Source organism: Carya illinoinensis, chromosome 5 (genome assembly GCF_018687715.1).
Source record: "Carya illinoinensis cultivar Pawnee chromosome 5, C.illinoinensisPawnee_v1, whole genome shotgun sequence".
In the NCBI taxonomy this organism is placed as follows: domain Eukaryota; kingdom Viridiplantae; phylum Streptophyta; class Magnoliopsida; order Fagales; family Juglandaceae; genus Carya; species Carya illinoinensis.
The window spans coordinates 1,104,583-1,125,644 of NC_056756.1; the positions used below are offsets into that span (position 1 = coordinate 1,104,583).

The 21,062-nt window shown below is 34.6% G+C and overlaps 2 protein-coding genes across 5 annotated transcripts; both read left to right on the forward strand.

The window, feature by feature from the left end:
• Positions 1 to 1,367: 1,367 nt before the first annotated feature.
• On the forward strand, positions 1,368 to 7,907 carry LOC122311392 (CBS domain-containing protein CBSX1, chloroplastic-like). 3 transcript variants are annotated; one of them, XM_043125944.1, is made up of 9 exons: positions 1,368 to 1,784; positions 2,758 to 2,845; positions 2,926 to 2,990; positions 4,469 to 4,504; positions 4,615 to 4,663; positions 5,137 to 5,189; positions 6,835 to 6,950; positions 7,283 to 7,340; positions 7,556 to 7,907. In XM_043125944.1, the coding sequence occupies exons 1-9, from the start codon at positions 1,572 to 1,574 to the stop codon at positions 7,565 to 7,567; spliced, it is 690 nt and encodes a 229-aa protein (XP_042981878.1). In that variant the 5' UTR covers positions 1,368 to 1,571; the 3' UTR covers positions 7,568 to 7,907. The 3 variants fall into 3 exon arrangements, with proteins under 3 accessions (XP_042981878.1, XP_042981876.1, XP_042981877.1); XM_043125942.1 differs by having other exon boundaries at positions 1,373 to 1,784; positions 7,443 to 7,907; XM_043125943.1 differs by lacking the exon at positions 4,469 to 4,504 and having other exon boundaries at positions 1,377 to 1,784; positions 7,443 to 7,907.
• Positions 7,908 to 16,543: 8,636 nt separating this feature from the next.
• Positions 16,544 to 19,494, forward strand: LOC122311614 (scopoletin glucosyltransferase-like). 2 transcript variants are annotated; one of them, XM_043126222.1, is made up of 3 exons: positions 16,544 to 18,371; positions 18,608 to 18,665; positions 19,149 to 19,494. In XM_043126222.1, exon 1 carries the CDS (start codon positions 16,843 to 16,845, stop codon positions 18,250 to 18,252), a length of 1,410 nt encoding a protein of 469 aa, XP_042982156.1. In that variant the 5' UTR covers positions 16,544 to 16,842; the 3' UTR covers positions 18,253 to 18,371; positions 18,608 to 18,665; positions 19,149 to 19,494. The 2 variants fall into 2 exon arrangements, with proteins under 2 accessions (XP_042982156.1, XP_042982155.1); XM_043126221.1 differs by having other exon boundaries at positions 18,608 to 19,494.
• The last annotated feature ends 1,568 nt before the right edge of the window (positions 19,495 to 21,062 follow it).

The window sequence follows — 21,062 nt, forward strand, 5'->3', positions numbered from 1 at the left end:
ACCACACTCTAATTTTACCATATAAAATAAGACTCTTCTATAAAAAAAATCTTAACTCACAATATAGTTGGGAAAGATTAATGCATGCATTTTAATTAATCAAATGTAAACTGTCATATTATAAAATTCATTTTATTATAAAGTATATTTGACATCTCATATTCAATCATATCAGTTTAAAATTATCAACCAATCTCGATATTAACTCGTGGTATAGAGTTTGGGATCACATTTATAAGCAATTATTTTATTATTTTTACAATCTTTTATATAATTAGATTTTAAATAAGTTGTACGAGAGTATATACCCACAACTTCCATTGGGCTTACTAGGTCTTATCTTTTACTTCTAGGTCGGATTGACGACCCAAAGGCCAAAAGCCCAATACAATTGTTGTGATTTCGAAATGATTCAAATCCATATCCAACGAATTAGGAAACAACAACGTTGAATCATACAAACATGTCGGCGTTAGTCCACAAGTGTTTGGGAGAAAATTCAATCGTCAAAATGGGAACAAAAGGCGAAACTCTCGGTGGGTATTGGGAACTTTTCCTTCCATACGGGAGGAGAGTGGCGAAATGGAATTTGGCTTATGAAGAAGGTGTCTTAAAAATCAAATATAAAGCATTGACTCACGAATGCAATGTTCATGTGTCGCCTAATGTTGATTGTCTAATATGACATCTTCAATCTCACTTTTTTCCTAACACGTTTTTGGATGGCAGAAAATTCTGTAGAATGTGAGCTATCAAAATAGATGAATAAGTCCCGTTTGATTATACAGATGAGATAAGATGAGATGTTTTAAATAGTAATAAATAAAATATTATTATAACATAATTTTTTAATATTAATTTTATATTAAAATTTTAAAAAATTATAATTATGAGATAAGATGAGATTTTTAATTTTGGATAACTGATCCGAACGTAATGGTCAAAATAATTTGAATAAGATAACATAAAATCTGATTTTTAAACAAAAGAATTAGATTCGAATAGTTCGATTTCCCATATATACGAACAATAAGTTGACGGTTTACATGTAACAGAAAGTGCACATTATAATTATTTAAAATTTTAAAAATATGAGGCAAGTGTTATAATTTAACATGAAAAATGCAAATTGGAGTCGACAAAAAATTTGAAACATGCAAACCACGAGCGAGAAGAGGAGTGGTTTGATCATGATGTTTGACAAAAAGCGTGTCACGGAGGAGCAACTGGGCATTTTCGATGCTCCACTTTTTCAGCAGTTGCCCCTTACGACCCGGAAGCAGTAACGGAAGTCGAAAGTACACACATATCCATATATGGACGAAAATTTTCTACATTTTCTTTTCAAATAAATAAATAATTAAATGTAAGACGTGATCATCCATCCGTACATATACGTATACGTGACTGCTCTGGGTTCTGAAACTCCCTTTGCAGAATCCTAGTCCGATCCTCCCTCTCTGCATCTCTCTGCGTCTCTGCTTATACATATCCAGAAATCTCAACAGGAAATAGATAAATTAAAATAAAATAAAATAAAATAAAGCAGAGGGTTGGAGACGGGACACACCATGGGGTTGATCACTCTCTCCCCATGTGCCAGCTCTGCTGTTCTCCATTCTCACCCTCGCTTACCTTCTGATCTACCTTACTCTTACCCTCGCTGCCCCCCCAGATCACCTTTGTCGCTCCCTACTTCTCTCTCCAAACGACGCTCTTTTCAACTTTACCGCCGCCCTTCCGCACTTCAAGGGCCCGCCGTCGGCCTCACCAACTCCGTGCCGGTAATTCCTACCATCTCATTATTTCATTTTTTTTGTTTCTCTTAATTTATTTTCTCTCTTTGTAGTCCTAAATTGGAAAAGCAGCTATTGATGGGAATGGTTTTCAATTATAGTACTCTTCGGGCTTTCTTTATTTCAGATTAGGCAGCATTTTATGATGTTCCTTTGCCCCTTCCAATTACTATTTCATAAGCTTTTGTTTTTTAATGTTTTCTATTCAAAAAAAATTCTACGGTGGATTTTGAATTTACGTTTTTGAATCTTGAATCTAGTTGAACCATATGATACCACATGGCGGATTATGCTAGTTCTGATTGTAGCATCAGAAAGATTTAGCTGTTTATGAAGTTCCTTTGGAGAAAAAGTACTTATGATTCAGCATGTATGTGGCCTGAAAAGCGAGTATGCCCTTGTATATAATCCTTCAATTTCGATTCTGGGTTTTGGTCACAGACCGATTAGAACCTTCGACATCGCGCTAAAGAATTCCAAACAACACACCTCGGTTGCCAATGCAATTGCATTTAGTGAGCAAGGCACATGCTATTCAGGTGTTTTGTTTACAAAATTAAGAATTTAATCACATGAACGTTTAGCTCCGTCCTTTCGTTGACTACGACAAAAGAAATTTGCTGACAAGGAAGGATGGTTCTTTGTGTAGCTAACTTGCCTTTGCAATCGTATTAGACTGACACATATGCATGTCCTTTTTATTTTTCATGGATGTTATCTGTACTTGCAAAAATCAAGAATTCTGCTCAAATAAAAAATTAAGAATTAATTCTGCAAAGGTTTCACTTACATATGTATTGCTACTGAATTTCGTTCACCCATTAATTTCTTCCAGTCGGAGTAGCAATGGCATTGCTTGTTATATGCATCTTACAATATTCTTTGATGGATTACTTAAAAAAATTCTTTGGTGGGGTTAGCCTCCAGTATTACCCTTCTGATTTTTTATGTTGGTTTTCAGCCTGGGAGTGAAACATACACAGTAGGTGATATTATGACAAGGAAGGAGAATTTACATGTTGTGAAACCAACAACAAGTGTTGATGAAGGTTTTGCTGATACTTGTGCTTCTATTTTCATGTGTATCATATCGGTTCATGTTTTCATTCACTGGATTTTGTTGTTACAGCATTGGAGGCTCTCGTGGAGAAGAGAATAACTGGCTTTCCAGTGATTGATGATGACTGGAAATTGGTAATTCCACTAACATTTTAACCATAATAAGAAGAGAAGGAATTGCATTCATATATACAGCATGATATGGTGTGGTATCTTATGGCACGTGAATCATTCGTCATTCTCAATGTTGCATTGCAGATCTATTTGACAACATTGATAAGATTGCTGTTTGATTACATGTTTTAAAGGCAGCTTTGTTTCTTGGAGATAGTTATCTGTGGAATGCTAAAGAATGATATACAGAAATTAGAATATGTGGTTGGTAATCGATATGTTTCCCTGATTAAATACGTTACTGCTGAGGGGGCTTCACCAAGTTAAATGTGAATTTATAAATTTAAATGTTCCTTCCAAAGATTATGAAAAAGGGAAGAATTTGAGCCCTTTATATGTCTCGCCAAGGACAAGGTGCAACTTACTGAAGGGTATGTGTTTCAAACACGTTGAATTTAGAAACAGCATTATGGTGATAATGTGATATGATGTCTATGAGGTTAAATTATGTCTTTATGATATTAATACCTGAGGAAGTAATGAGTTTTCTGTTTCCCAAACACTCTCCTCTGCCATGAGTAGGTTGCTATGGGATAGGAGATGAGGAAGCCTGGATGCAAGATTGGGTGCGAGTGAGGATGAGAACCTAGTACTTATGCCATACTACTGATGGAATTTTGAATGGTCATATGAATACCTTGTCTAAATTGGAATCCGAGGTCCTGGAAAAATAAATTTTGTCCGAAGTTTCTTTCAAAGAGACTCACACAAGAATTAGAAAGCAATAGCCTTTTTATAATTCTGCAATTGCTGTTTTGGGACATAGGTGACCTTTGGTTTCATTTTATGGGTTTTATTGAGAATGGACTTTGCGTGATGGCTATATTCGAGTCCCATGAGGAGTTTTTTTTATTAGTCCAATTGGTGCTAAACACTTCTCATGCTGCAATGGAATCTATATACAGGCTATGGATGGTATGGTGAAGTCAGGAAGGGATAGAGTGAGAGGAACAAGAAGTACCCTGGTCCCTGGCATAGGAGCCTTCCATAAGCCAAAACATTTGAATTATGTTATAATCGACTTTAAATTATTTGAATTTAAGTTCTTCAGTTATGCTTAGGTGTTGCTGTTGTATATGTGCCATGTACTTGGGCTATGCCTAGTCCTCATCAATAAAATTCTTATTTACTGATAAAAAAAAATTACTGCTGCCTCTAATTCTTGCAACCTTAGTTCCTTGTTTCATACCCTCTTCACCCCCTCAAGACCAATCTTTTCCAAGTTGTGTTTGGACCATATAGCCTTATCAAATTTATACATTTCCAAGTTCTTAACACAGTAATTTTCCAAAAATCCTGAGCTCACCAGATGTAGACAATTTCTCTAGATTTGTCCCATATCACACTCAGATTGGTATGTAGATAATAATTTAATCCCTTTTGACAATGAGCACGTGTCCAACTTTTTTAGTTGAACATGGTATTTTTTGTCATTACAGATTATCATTATTTTTTTAACAAGATCTTCTATTACTGTAAGTTTCTATTATTTTTATTGTTATGGTAATCTGGCTTTGTTAAAACAATTTAATTTTTTGAGATTGTTTACTCCATTGCATTGACTTGAGTTTTTTTCCTATGGCAGGTTGGTGTCGTTTCAGACTATGACTTGTTAGCACTCGATTCAATATCAGGTAGAACGGGTATTATGATCTAGTATTTTGCTTATTTTGCTTTATGAATATGACTCTAAATTTGGGAATGTGCGGTTGCTTAAATTTGTTCAAGATTTGGGAATTTCTGGCATGACATATCATATAAGATGTCGTTGCTGTCATCATAACATCTTCTGTGTTGGCATAATCTCTTTTCCTTGTTAAAAAAACTCACATCTTTCAGTTTGTCCCTTTTATCCTTTTCCTTTGGCAGGGAATCATAAAATTGGTTGTATAATTTTTTGGTTTACATGTCTTTTTTTTCCTTCGGAATATTAGTGATATTTTATGTGCCATAAAGAAATTGTGATTATAATTTCGACTAGAGTTCGTTAGACACTAGTTGCAAATTTTTTATCAGCTATCTTTGTTCCCCCCTTCTCTCTCTCTCTCTCCCCCCCCCCCCCCCTACAATTAAAACAGTTTCTTATTTCTTCTTTTGTGGCTGGTAGGTGGCAGTCAAAGTGACACAAGTGTGTTTCCTGATGTCAATAGTTCATGGAAAGTATGTATGAAGCATCCTCTTTTTAAATGCCAGTCTTCTATTTTTGATTTGATTTTGTTCATTGCCTAGTATTTGATATTGAGAATCTTCAGAAGCGAAGAGCAAATCCCGGATTATGAGAATATTATACCAGCTATTGTCCACTATCATGTTGAGTCATACGGCTATGATAAATTATGCCCATTTGTCTATTAGAAATCATTGGGATTTTGTTTCCTGGTTCTATACATGCAACAATTAAATCGACTTCTACTGCCTTGGTCTTATATTATTATGCATTTTAGCATGAACCTTATTGTCTTTGAGAAAGTGCTTACATGCATCATAGCAACTTGACCATATATTTTGTATGATTCCTTCTATGCTACAAGAGCATTGCAGTCCAATAGGTTTGGTATATTGGAAATGTACAGTTACTCTCAAGTCACTCAATAAACCATAGTCCCAACGGATTAGGGTTTTTATTACATGGATCTTTTATGCCACTAGGCCCGACTTAGTTACAAATCAATAGTAATCATGTTTTCCTTTGCAGCTCTATACAAGTGATTTTGCAACCCCCCCTCCCCCCCGCCCGCCTTTTTGGTTACTTTATTAATATAAACTCTCTTTATTTCTGGTATTGGAACATTCATAGGCCTCTATTACATGTGTCCAAATTATCTCAACTGATTTCTTCTTATTTTATACTCAATTGGGGTGACCCTGACATGCATTCCTGAATTCTATGTACTCCTGATAAAGATACTTTTCAGTTAGACCACATGCAAACTTAAAATCGTTTGATAACTTTATCACCTACTCTAGGGATTGCAATGGACTTACTCTGACATCTAATTGTGATTTATTTTTTGGAAAAAGATTAAATATTGACAATCAAATGAAAAATATTTGTCCTTGTTCATGGTACCTAGGAGTTTATTACCCTTTTTGATTCCTCCAGCATAACCTCTTGCAGTGAACTATTTAGATTAGTTCGGTCAGAACTTTGTACACATGTTGAAAATTTTTTGGTGGATTTGGCTTGGGCAGCCATGTCATGACACTGCCAAGGCAAGGGCAACTATGCGACTGCAGTTTGATTATGCAAGAAATATTAAGCTGTTGAGTAATTGGAGCATCATATGAACATGACTTTACTCAAGTGTTATTCTATTGAAATTGCTAAATTCATAATTAGGAAAAATTATCTTTTGCACCCCAAACTATCACATTTTTTTCAATTTACATACTAAACTTCCAACATTGGCTATTTGTACCTAAACTACCAAATTTTGGCAATTTGTGCCCTCGATTAAGATTTGACAATTTGTACCCTGAACTGCTAGATTGTGGTGCACGTTGTAAGTTTTTGTAGTTTAGAGTATAAATAAAAAGGACAGAGATAGTTTGGGGTGAAAAATGAAATTTTTCATAATCATCAAGATAGGCTTTACTACTCTTGGTCTCAGTCTCCACATAAGCCATTGCTAAAATTAGTGTGCCTGGTATGAGTCTACAAAAGATGGAGTAAAAAACCTGGCCCTGAACAGAGCCATGCTCCCTCCCCTTGGATCAAATAGACTCCCTATCAATGAATTCATTAAATTGTGTGGATAATTGCTTGATCAACTACCACTTCCTCTAATTTTGGTAAGTGTTGCAGACATTCAATGAGATACATAACCTGCTAAAGAAAACTAATGGCAAGGTTGTTGGCGACTTGATGACACCTGCTCCACTTGTTGTTCAAGAATCCACCAATCTGGAAGATGCTGCTAGGTATTTATGTCTTTTGCTTCTCTTAATACATCTTCTTTGTGTACCTACAAAAAATATATCCTTGTGTCTGTTTTGTTTTCTGGAAATTTGTTTGTATTTGTGCTTGTTTCTATGTATCCTCGTGTATTTTGGGGCGAGACGATTCCAGCACCATATGTAGGAGGGAGGGAACTGATTGTTTCTTACAGAAGTGGTGGTTTTACTGTTTATATGCATACATGAACTACAGATTGCAACCCCAAGCATTGTGTATGATATGATGAGCCAATAGTCATTTTCTTGGTCGCAAAATTTGAACCCTAAATGCTCTAAACCAATCCTTCTGATGCTAGGTTGTTGCTTGAAACAAAATTCCGCCGATTGCCTGTGGTAGATGGTGATGGAAAGCTGGTAAGTAAATGATTTGCTTGTTTTTCTGTTTGAAATTGCATTTGTAAGATGCTTCACAGGAATATGTAGTTTCTGATCGGTCTCTCTGATTAAATTTGGAAGGTTGGACTAATAACCAGGGGAAATGTTGTTAGAGCTGCTCTTCAGATAAAACATGCAGGCGAAAAGTTGGCTTAGTTGAGAAGACTAATGTTGGAACTACTTTGCTGGTGCAGTCTTGTCTTTGATTAATCGCATTGATGCATCGTTCTTTTGGCGTCACTGTGGTGCTCTCTTATTATGGGTTCGTTTGGAGGGGGCTTTATAATTGTTTGTCCCAGTTATTTGCTGACCGAGTACAGCATTTAGATTTTTAAGTGAGTGAGTGATTGATTTCTTCTTCTGCTATACACTGGGGGTATAGGTAGCTCACGCCTGTAATTATCAGTTTATGTTCTTTGTTATAAATTGAGAAACATTGGCTAGGATTGGAGTTGACTTGGTTCAGCCTAAGCTGACATTGTAGTCAGTATTTTGATGTAATTTATATTCAAACAGTCGAAATCTTAAAGTATAAATATTTGTTTAGCCTAGGGTGTAAGAATATGGATCCGGATCGGAAAAATCAACCAGATTAGTCTTATTGTGGTCTCGGGATTTGGTGTTTTTAGGCCAGACTGGACTGATTTTTAAATATTTTTTTATATATAATATATTATTTTATATAGTAATTATATAAATTAATTATGTGATTTTTATCTAAGAGATCACTATTGATTATATGTACAATAAAATTATTTAATATTTATTAATTATATATAAAATGTTAAAGAGATTATTTAATTTTAATTTTATTAATTTAATTAATTTTTTATATTAAATTTTTTATTTAAAAAATATTCATGAATCGAATGCACAGCCGACCGATCAGAGTGGCATACTACAGTGGATCTTTCATTTTCAATTCCATCTGAGCAAGGATGAGAAGGCTTATTGTGAAAAATATCATTTTCATTTACATCATATATCATGAAAGGTGTTATAAAAGTGTTGTGCATGTGTTATTATTCAAATTTAATTAGATACTGAAAAATATAATTATATGTTATAAAACTATCGAAAAGGAAAGAGAGATAGATTTATTATAAAACTTTCTAAAAGGAGAGAGAGATAGAGCTCAGAGAAGTTATGAAACTTATGAATTTCTTAAAGAATTCAACGATATATATAGGCGTACAAAGGGAACTATGCTAGCTTACTATGCAGTATTATGCTGGCACTGTACATACGTCGGCCATTCACTATGCTAGTCACTATGCAGTACTATAGTGGTACTATGCACTGTGCTATGTCGGCCATTCACTATGCCAGTTACTATGCAGTACTATGCTGGCACTATGCACTGTGCTATGTCGACCATTTACTATGCCAGTTACTATGTAGTACTATGCTGGCACTATGTTAGCACTATGCACTTGACGACTAGATAAATGTGGTCATACAATTCAAGATAGTTTATAACACTTCCCCTTTGGATGACCATATTTAAAGAATATGCATAGTTAAAACCTGTGGGAAAAAACCAATGGCGAAGGAAAAAGAGTACAGTATTCATGTGTATCGCCGAGTGCTTTAGGATTGCCTCATTAAAACCTTGCAAAGGAAAACCCAGTGGGATAAAACCTTAGCGAAGGAAAAAGAGTACAATCAGCACAAGTCTTCAAGACATTACTTCCCCTGAAAAGTGCATGATAACAGGTCTTCAAACCTCCGCATTCCAATGTTCTGCATAATCTTCTTAAATGTTAAGTTGGTAGTGCATGATAATAGGTCTTCAAACCTCCGCATTCCAATGTTCTGCATAATCTTCTTAAATGTTGAAGTTGGTAATGCTTTAGTGAATAAATCTGATAGATTTTTACTTGACCGTACCTTCTTGATATCAATTTCAACTTTCTTCTCATGAATTGCAATGATCTTCTTGTATGTATCTGAAAAATAGCTCGTATCTGTACATCCAACTAACTGTGGAATCCATGTTGATAAAATAATCTCAACTGGATCTTTCTGCTCATCACTACTCTTTTAGAGTTATACTCTTCTGGAGTTCTTGTAAATAACACAGTTAGTGGAGAATTCATCAACATTAAACCGCTAACCTCATTTTTTAATAAAAACGGTGGCCAGCCTTTTAAGATCAGACAAGCACCGCGGATTTTCAACTCCTCTGTAGGTGTCAGGCGTGCTGTCAGGCACCGCAGCTGTCAGGCGTGCTGTCAGGCGCCGCAGAGCTATGAAGCTATATTCCATCTCTTTTCTCTTGCTTCACGAGAGATGCTGTATCATAATTTTCTCTATAAAAGAGATATTCAGCTCATCTTCATTCGCATCTCATTTTCTTCACTTTTCTGTAATCATACTGCATTTTTACTCTGCAATTTCTTTCTGCATTGTTATCCTGCAATCTCTCTCTGCAATGGCTCAGCAATCTTCTCAGGATCAATATATGAGGTATTCGGCACCTCGTTCATCAGCTGTTCCTACTTCTACCACAGGTGTTATCATGCAATATAATGATCTGACTCGTAGGGCAGATAATGAAGCTATTTATGAGTTTGTGAGTCTCGGTACCCGATACTCATCATCCATTGTCGTATTTTTTCAGCGACTACAATCCAGAACTTGTGGAGTTGACGATCTCCACGAGAATATTGCTATACTTCAGCGACTTCTTCTGGAGTCCAACATGAAGATAGAATCAATAAAGAAAGAGAATAGGAATTTAAAATCCTTGCTTAAATCTTCTTTTCGATTGCCCACCCCTTTAGATAGGGATGCTATGCAGATTCTTGAAGAACAAGAGCGTTTGAAGAATGAGGCAAAGTGTCTCAAATTTTTGTAATTCTTGCTTCAAGATAATAAAATAATATTTCACAAATATTCATATTTGTGTTTCTATCTTTTGGTAGATGTTCTGTGTGCTTCCTTTTATTTCTTCTTTAATAATGCACACTTCATATCAAACTCATAATATGAATCTGAAATACTAATTGTATTAAAAGATGGTATTTCATGACTAATAACATCATCCATCTTTCCCTTGAAGCCGCAAGGGTTTTAGATTTATATTTCAAATATGTGCAGTTTTTATGAGCTCTTCTGGAGCCTCAATGACATTTAAATCATATATATAAACTGCAATAATAGCTTGTTTTCATTTGCGTTTGGATTGCTTTAGATTATATAAGGATCTTTGAAACTTGATAGAATACATATTTCCAGATGTATTCATATTAGAAGCTTCAGACATTTTCTATCCTTCAGGGATTTTCATATATATATCATGATCCAATGATCCATATAAATATGTAGTTAATCATGCATATCCAAACTCTCGATAACTTTCAAGCTAATAAAAATCTTAATATGATTTCAACCACTTTAAAATCATATCAATATTGTTTCTTCGAGAAACTAACTTGTGATTTCTATATCACATTTTCATATTAAAAGTTTCAGGCTTTTTATATCATGTATATAAATATCCACTGATATTTAACAAAAATCACATCTTTAGGTGTTTGGACTTCAAATCCATATTTATCACATTTTACTTAGTGATATCAATTCTGCAGGAATTGAGAAACTGACTCGTGATTTATATATCACATTTTTATTTCCTTTTCATAAATACCCACTGACATTCAACAAGCATCACCTCTTTAGGTGTTTGGACTATAAGTCCCGATGCATCATATTTTACTAGTGAATTAATTCTGCAGGAATTGTTTCTTTCAAATATTGGCCAATATTTTACATCGGTATTCTTCGACGGTTCTTGATTCACTTTCTCCATTATTTCTGGTAATGTCAATTGCCATCTCATATGGAAATACGTTGTCGACAACGATTTTATTTCTATCCATAATTTTTCCATTATTCATAAAATGTAACGAGATCTCGTTATTTTCAGGTACCTGTCCCTCTTCAAGGGAAGACATTTTCATGAAAAACCTCTTTAGGAGGCACTCTTCAAGAGTTTATATAGGAGAATTTTATACAAAGAATTTGGATGGACTTTATTGCTTGTTTTGTGGGTATGACCTCTTCAGGAGCACCAAATTATTTATGCATTTATCTTTTGAGATACTCTATCTTTTGTATCGATAAGTCTCACATGCCTTTATACATGTTTTTAAACTGCTGAATTTCTTAATTGTCCTACAGGGACTTCAATCCTTGCTGGGATTTTAGTAGCTAGAATATGAGACATTTTTATCTTATTGCATCCAAAATTTAATTATCATCTGAACTTCTGGTTCACATATGATAATCAAGATAACGTTGAATAATTTCATCTTATTTGCTTCAAGCAATTTTTTTTTTCCACTTCTGGTGGTAAGACTTTATAGTAAAAAAATCTTCTGGTTTTTTTATGGACATCCATATGAAAATCATTCGACTTATCGTAATTGATTTTGGATAATCAAGATAACCATGAAAAGATATAAATATTTTGAATCATATCACCTTTTGATGCATCATAATATTTGATTCAATAATTTGTATAATATCATTTCAAAGAGAAAGCTTACAGCTTTTTCAATACGAGCTTCTGGCCCGAAAAGATATTCATTATCACGTCCAATCTCTTAGTTTCTTTGAATGAAACGCATTACTCTTTTCACTTCAGGGAATATAATGATATAAATTCATTATTATTCACTTCAGGGAATGATGTAGATCTAGTAAGACGTGAATAATGATTCTTATTAAAAGCTCATTATTTTGTTCAGTCACTGAAAGACCTGATACAAATTTATAATATATTGTGAACGTTTACATTTTATATTGTTACTTCAGGAGCATACTCGATATTGCTATTTCAAGAGCACATTCGAGACGTTCATTTAAATATATATTCTTTCCACAATTTCAATTATGCAACTTCAGGTGCATAAATCATAATGAGCTTTTGGTACAAGTATCACTCATATGAGATACTCAATAAAATTATTGATTTAGGGCGATCCTTCAGGGATGCTCCATTTCCATTTTCAGATAAATCATATCATCAATAATTTATAACAAGTATAAATAAATAAAACTTTCATTACTACAAAACATTGTAGAATATAAAAATATTTTATAATAAGATAAAAGAAATACATTAATTAAAAATGAACACTTTCATGATCAACTCTACCACTAGAATCCTCAAAGAAATCAGAAACATCAAGATTTGTAATATCTTCTCCATCTATAGAATCTAAAGCATATGATGGTTCAGTAAAATTTATTTCAAATTTCTTTGTTTTTTTCTTTTATAGAAGATTGATATAAGTCAACCAAGTGCTTATCTGTACGACAGATACGAGCCCAATGTCCAGTCATACCACATTTATGGCATCCATCTTCATTTTTCTTTAAAAATTTGTTTTGGGGACCTTTGCCATTCTCTGAGTTGAACCACTTCTGGTGGTACGGTGTATATCTATTATTGTCCTTTTTAGTGTGGTCACTTCTAGGACCTCCACTTCCATAGTTTTTCCTACCACGTCCACGCCCTCGTTTGCTTTGAAAAGATGCACCATTCGCTTCTGAGAATGATGTAAATCTAGTACCATTCACTTCAGGAAATGATATAGAACCAGTAGGACATGACTGGTGATTTCTTAACAAAAGCTCATTATTTTGCTCAGCTAATAGAAGACAAGATATAAGTTCAAAATATTTTTTGAACTTTCGCTCTCGATACTGCTGCTGCAGGAGCACATTCGAGGCATGAAAAGTAGTATATGTTTTCTCTAACAAGTCATCATCAGTGACTTTTTCACCACATAATTTCAATAGCGAGCTAATTTTAAAGAGTGCAGAGTTATACTCACTAACACTCTTGAAGTCTTGCAACTTCAGGTGCATCCAATCATGACGAGCTTTTGGGAGGATTACAGTTTTCTGGTGTTCATATCTCTCCCTTAAATCATTCTACAAAATAAGTGGATCTTTTACCGTTAGATACTCAGTTTTTAATTCTTCATGAAGATGGTGCCGAAAGAAAATCATTGCCTTAGCACGGTCCTACAGGGACCCTTGATTTCCTTCTTTAATTGTATCTCTCAGGTTCATCGCATCCAGATGGATCTCAGCATCAAGGATCCAAGATAAATAATTTTTTCCAGAAATGTCAAGAGCAACGAATTCCAATTTTGTAAGATTTGACATTTTTTACATATATAAATCAAGAATATAAAAATATATTGAAAAACTTACTTGAAGTAGAGGACTATTAGCTTCAAGATCGTCAGAACTTTCGTGCTGATAACGTGTTATAAAACTATCGAAAAGGAAAGAGAGAGATAGATTTATTATAAAACTTTCTAAAAGGAGAGAGAGAGAGAGAGAGATAGAGCTCAGAGAAGTTATGAAACTTATGAATTTCTTAAAGAATTCAACGATATATATAGGCGTACAAAGGGAACTATGCTAGCTTACTATGCAGTACTATGCTGGCACTGTGCATACGTTGGCCATTCACTATACTAGTTACTATGCAGTACTATGGTGGTACTATGCACTGTGCTATGTCGGCTATTCACTATGCCAGTTACTATGCAGTACTATGCTGGCACTATGCACTGTGCTATGTCGACCATTTACTATGCCAGTTACTATGTAATACTATGCTGGCACTATGCTAGCACTATGCACTTAACGACTAGATAAATGTGATCATACAATTCAAAATAGTTTATAACATTATAAAATATATTGCGAAAAATATATATATTTTTCAATTTTTCCTGCTAGAGAAGCACTTCAGCCGGAGGGAAACATCTTCTAGAAGGCGCCCTGCCCTGCCCAATGGATCCGGCATCCCCTGACCTAGAATATCCTTCTCTATTAGAGCACTCTCCTTGTTGGAATATCTAAATGTAAAAATGTTATATTTTTTAACTATTACAATAATAAAATTGTCCGGATTAGGCAAATAGTAGCTAGAGTAACTTTTAGCTAAATAATTCTAAAATCAAAATTAAATTTGATAGTTATTATATACACATCAAATATTTATTTTTTATTTTTTTATAACACTCTCTCTTCTCTCTCCTCTACATCCATAAATTTCTTTCAGTATTTTTAAATTAAATAGTAAAACATGAGAAAATAAAATAAAATAAAATAAAAATTAATTATTAGAATATGATAAATTAAATTAAATCAAATTAAAAATTAAAAAAATTAAAAATTTTTTAAATAATTAATTACTCATTACTATATAATAAATAAATAGATAATCTATTGTAGAGATGTGATGTGAATAAATAAAGTTAAATTTATCTTATATTATTTTATTATTATATAATAAAAAAACAACTATTCTAATATAAAGATTTATATAAATAAAATAATTAAAATTTAAATTCATTTTATATTCATTAAAATATTATTTACATTTGCATATGCATAGTCGAATATCAATATCGTTACATTGGAGGACACCTAGATTCAAAATTTCAAACTCTCGACCAATGGTCATCTTCCACAAACCCAAAGACAGGACCTGACAAAGTACCTTCACTTTCTTCAATTTTTATGTCATGCGTGACGTTCAGCAGCGATGTATTTTTTTTTTTTTCCCTTCTTCTCTTATACATATCATAAATATATTCAATTGTTACATTAAACGATAATTAAAAAGGTGGGGGGCCTGGGGGCCGCTAATCTTTATCCCAAATCAATAAATATAACACAAAAAAAAAAGAAGAGTAATTTAGAATCAATGACTTGACCACATTTCACACGAGAGGAGAAATGGTTTTGATATAAATCAAAATAGAATGCAATATTTGCAATGAAGAGCTGTGTGTTACATTTTGCTGGTCTGAACTAACTGCTGGAAACTTCTATTACCTTTCTCACATAATTCTTGATTAGAGAAAACTAAAACTTAGAAAGATAATAAACAAGAGATGTACCAAAATCGCTGGTGGACGATTGTCGGAAACTATGGCGCGAACCATGCGCCATACTAGGGGATTGGAAGATGGGGTCTGAAGGATCCAAGGTTGCTAGCCCCAAAAATGCCATGTGTGGCGACAACAGGCACTCCACAGTTGTTTGAGCTGCGCGATGTCTAAATTTCCTGTACAATTTGAGCCGTGCATGTGGCTCACTCGACGCTTTGTTCAAGATTTTGCTTAGGTTGTCTTGAAGATCAGTGACTGGGAGTTATGCGGTGGGCCGTGTGGTAGTTGTTGGGGGCCAAGAAGCAGTACATCAGCATTTCTCCTTGCTATGGATGGAAAATTAGATAAAAATGAATAAAGTACAACTTAGACAATTTCTAGACTAGGGAGGGATGAGCAAAAGCTCTGCAACCCCCCTGCCCCCGGGGCACTCAAAGAAAATGAAGAAAATGGGAAGCTTGGGTTCTTTGATAGAGAGAGAAAATCGCCTCTAAAGAGAAAAAACGAAAAGCGCTTGAAATTTAAACAACAATGTTTACATGTTTGAAATTTATTTATTTTTTGATTTTATAAAAATAGATTAGAAATTTTTTATATATATTTTGGACTATGATTTATAAAAGTTGGTAGGTAAAATTGAAAAGTTGTTGGAATATAATTTATAGTTTTTATATTGGATTTTGTAAAATTTGTTTTGATTTTGGTTCTTTCTTACTTTTTACTAAAATTTAATTGGATGAAAAGTTGAGAATTTAAAATAGATTTGTTAAAATTATAAATATATATACCGAAAGATATTTGGATTGAAATTGAAAAAGTTTTGAAAGAAATTAAAAACTAGTTGAAAATGTTTGCCCTATTCATGTGATGTGTACATGCCAAAGAGAAAAAACTCTCCGAAACACTACTAGTTCCACGTTTCTTTCCCGAGTAGTGTTATGTTTCCGTAAGAATCCATCGAGAAAGGTGAAAAAAGTTTTTTTTATTATTTTTTTATTCATTTTTTATATATATATATTTAAATATTTTTTTTAAAATAAAATAATTTATAATATTATTAAAAAAATATTTTTTTAATTATTAAATAAAAAAATCGAGAAACAAATTCGAGATCCCCGTTCGGTGAGTTTAGCATTTATGTTCTTTCTTTCGTGTGGTTTGTATATAAAGAAATGCTTGGGCTTCCGAGATTAGATCGACAGTGCACTTTTTTTTTAACCCATTCAAAAAGGTCAGGCAGAAAATAATTTTATGGGTAGGAGTGCAAGAATGGGTGGATTGCATTCACCGCTACGACGAAAAGTCCAATCTTCCTTCTGATCTATATATAACTTATACATCATCTTCATCTTGTAAACAAACAAGTTTCAAACAAGGGGACAACACAGCCCAGCCAAGCCTAGCCGTACCCTCTGCATCTCCTCCCGATCTCCTTGTTATCGTCGCATCGCACGTACTCACTACTCACCCTGTTCTAGTTAAATCAAAATCGGCTTTAAAGGTGTGTTATAGGAAGCAAAAATCTCCAGCTTCACATATTCTTCTTTCCCCTCATGGCCCCTGGCCATATGATACCAATCATTGACATGGCTAGGCTATTCACAACCCAAGGCGTCAAAGCGACCATAATCACCACCCCGTTCAACGAGCCTTTAGTCGCAAAAACGATTGAAAGAACCAAAACTTGCAGCGGCTTCAATATTGATATCAAAACCATCAAGTTCCCGGCAGTAGAGGTTGGCCTGCCAGAAGGGTGCGAGAACATCGACTCCTTGCCTTCCAATGAAAACTCTGCTAGGGCTAGTTTCATGACAGCCACGGGGATGCTCCGACAACCCCTCGAGCAGCTGCTACAAGATTGCCGACCTCATTGCGTTGTTGCCGACATGTTCTTTCCATGGGCAACCGATGTTGCCGCTAAATTTGGCATCCCAAGGCTTGTTTTTCATGGAACCAGTTTTTTCTCTTTGTCTACAATGGTGAGTCTACAAGTGTATGAACCTCAGAAAAAAGTTTTATCTGATTCTGAACCTTTCGTCATTCCTAATTTTCCTGACGAGATAACGTTGACAAGGATGAAACTGTCCCAGTTATCTGCTAAGGGAGACATATTTACCAAGTTTTTGAAAGAAGCCCATGAAGCAGAGGTGAGGAGCTATGGGGTTGTTGTAAACAGCTTCTATGAGCTCGAACCGGCTTATGCAAATCTTTACATAAAGGTCTTGGGAAGGAAGGCATGGCATATAGGTCCAGTTTCACTATGCAAGGAGGCTGAAGACAAAGGTCAGAGGGGAAAAGAATCCTCCATCGATACACACGAATGCTTGAAGTGGCTTAATACAAAGAACAATGATTCAGTTGTTTATATATGCTTCGGAAGTTTGGCCAACTTAACCGATTCTCAGCTAATGGAGATTGCCATGGGTCTTGAGGCTTCTGAACAACAATTCATTTGGGTCGTGAAGAAAGGCAAAGGCAAAAAAGAAGAGGAAGATTGGATGCCAAAAGGATTCGAGAAGAGAATGGAAGGTAAGGGACTAATAATAAGGGGTTGGGCACCCCAAGTTTTGATTCTGGATCATGAAGCGGTAGGAGGATTTGTGACTCATTGCGGATGTAACTCAACGTTAGAAGGAGTGATTGCTGGGGTGCCTATGGTCACATGGCCAATGTTTGCTGACCAATTTTACAATGAGAAGCTAGTGACTGAAGTGTTGAAAATTGGAGTCCCTGTGGGTGCTCAGCAATGCGTTAATATGATGGGGAATGAAGCTTATAGTATCAAAAAGGAAGCAATAGTGAAGGCAGTGAGGCGAATTATCATGGTAAGTGAAGAAGCAAAAGAAATGAGAAGCAGAGCCAAGGCACTTGGGGAGATGGCAAGGAGAGCCATGGAAAAAGGCGGATCATCCTATTCCGATTTGAATGCTTTAATTGAAGAACTGAAGATCCTCAGCGGTTGATATATGCTAGAAACGTTGGGGGAGGTTTCATAATATAAATGTTCTGATATTGATGGTCTGTTACAATGAAGTAATTGGATTTGTGCGCAATTATATTAATAGCCTGGCCTGTATAAAAGGTAAGCTGTTGAGTAATTGGACCATATCATATGAACATGACTTTAGTCAAGTGTTATTCTATTGAAATTGCTAAAATCATAATTAGGAAAAATGATCTTTTGCACCCAAACTATCACATTTTTTTCAATTTACATCCTAAACTTCCAACATTGGCTATTTGTACTTAAACTACCAACATTTTCTTGGTCGCAACATTTGAACTCTAAATGCTCTAAACCAATTCTTCTGATGCTAGGTTGTTGCTTGAAACAAAATTCCGCCGATTGCCTGTGGTAGATGGTGATGGGAAGCTGGTAAGAAAATTATTTGCTTCTTGTTCTGTTTGAAATTGCTCACATTGAAAAATATATATATTGAAAGATATTTGTATTGAAGTCTTTCTGAGTTGAAGAGAGTGTGAAGAAGACGCATAGAAGAGAACCACAAAGACTACCTCTCCTCTTTCTCTCATTCGCATCTGAAACCTCATGCTCTTCTAATTTTTTTTTTATTTTTCTCATCTGAAACGCAGCACCCATCTAGTATACCCACAAAATAATTTTCCTCAAGTCTTCAAAGCATTCTTCTATTTTATTTAATTTTTATTCATCTCATCTGAAACGCAGCACCCATCTCGTATACTTACGGAACAGTTTTTTGGAAGTTGTCAAAGCTCTCTCTCTCTCATCTGTGCTTTCTTTTTTGTTGTGTCTATGATTTTTATTTGAAACTTACATATTTTCATTACAAATCTCAAGACCCATATTATCCTGCACTTTCGTGTTAATTTGTTTCAGAAAAATCAAAGCTTTGATGTAAATATGGAAGAAAAAGAAAGTTTCAGTGAGTTGGGTTAATCACGTTTATTTTTTTCATGGCTCACGTGGGTCAACGAGTGCGCAAAAGGTCCGCTAGACGTGTACATGTAGCAGAATTGTGAATCGAATTGTATAGCCGACCGATCAGAGTGGCAAACTTCAGTGGATCATTCATTTTCAATTCCATCTGAGCAAGGATGAGAAGGCTTATTGTGAAAAATATCATTTTCATTTACATCATGTATCATGAAAAGTGGTGTGTATGTATTATTACTCAAATTTGATTAGATACTGAAAATATAATTATAAAATATATTACGAAAAATATTATATATTTATCATTTTTCCTCCGAGAAAAGCACTTCAGCAGGAGGGAAACATCTTCTAGAAGGCGCCCTGCCCTATGGATCTGGCGTACCCTGAGCTTGAATGTCCTTCTCTATTACATTGCATGGTAGGAGCTCAGATTCAAACTCTCGACAAACGCTCCTCCTCCACAAACCCAAAGACGGTAACCTGACAAAGTACCTTCACTTTCTTCATTTTTTATGTCATGCGCGACGTTAAGCAGCGGGGTTTTTATTTTTTTGTCCCTCCTTCTCTTTTACTTATTATAAATAAAAGAATTCTATTAATAAGCCTCTTCCACCATACACTACTTTTTTTTATTATTTTTTTAATTTTTTTTCTTAACAAATATATGATATATAGATGATTAATAGAAGAATTTAATTATTTTAAGAAGAATAAAACTAAATAAAATTTTTAAAAAAAATAAAAATTATGTGGTGTGTAATGTATAAAACTTATGAATTGCAAAACTCTTATAAATATATTTAATTGTTACATTATACAATAATTAAAAAAATCTGGGAGCCACCAATATTTATCTCAAGTCAGTAAATTCAACACAAGAAACAAATAAAAAAAGAGAAATCTATGGTCAATGACTTGACCCATCCATTTCCCACAAGGGAGAGCCGTTTGATGCGGTTTTGATATAGACCAAAAATAGATTACAATAGTTGTAGTAAAGAGTTATGTGACGTTTTGCTGGTCTATACTAGCTGCTGGATACTTCCACTACCTCTCTCATAGAATCCTTAATTAGGGGAAGCGAAAACTTAAGAAGATAACAAATAAGAGATGTACTGAATCGCTGGCAGACGACTACCCGAGACTGTGGTGTGAACCATGCGTCATATTAGGAGACTGGAGGATAGGGTCTGAAGGATCCGAGATCGCTAGCCCCGAAAATGTCGTGTGTGGCAGCAACAGGCACTCCACAACGGTTTGAGCTGTACGTGGTCTAAATTTTTCGTGCGGTTTGAGTTGTGCATGTACTCACTCGACACTCTGTTCAATATTTTGCTTAAGTTGTTTTCAAAATTGGTGACTGGAGAGACCTACAGTGGAGTGTGTGGCAGTTGTTGGGGGTCGAAAAGCAATACATCGACATTTCTCCTTGCTATAGATGGAAAACTAGATAAAAATCGATAAAATATAACTTAGATAGTTTCTAGACAACCCAACAGGGAGGAGGGAGGGATGAGCAGAAGCTCCACCCCCCTCCCCTCTGGATGAAGAAGATGAGATGGTTGGGTCTTTTAGTAGAGAGAGAAAATCGCTTTGGTAGAGAGAGAAAATGAAAAGTTCTTGAAACTTAAACAGAAATGTTTACACGTTTGAAATTTATTTTTTATTTGATTTTATGAAAGTAGATTATAAATTTTTTATATATATTTTGAACTGTGATTTATAAAGTGGATAGGTAAAATTGAAAAATTGATTGAATATAATTTATAGATTTTACATTGGATTTTGTAAAATTTGTTTTGATTTTGGTTCTTTCTTACTTTTTACTAAAATTTAATTGGTTGAAAAGTTGAAAAT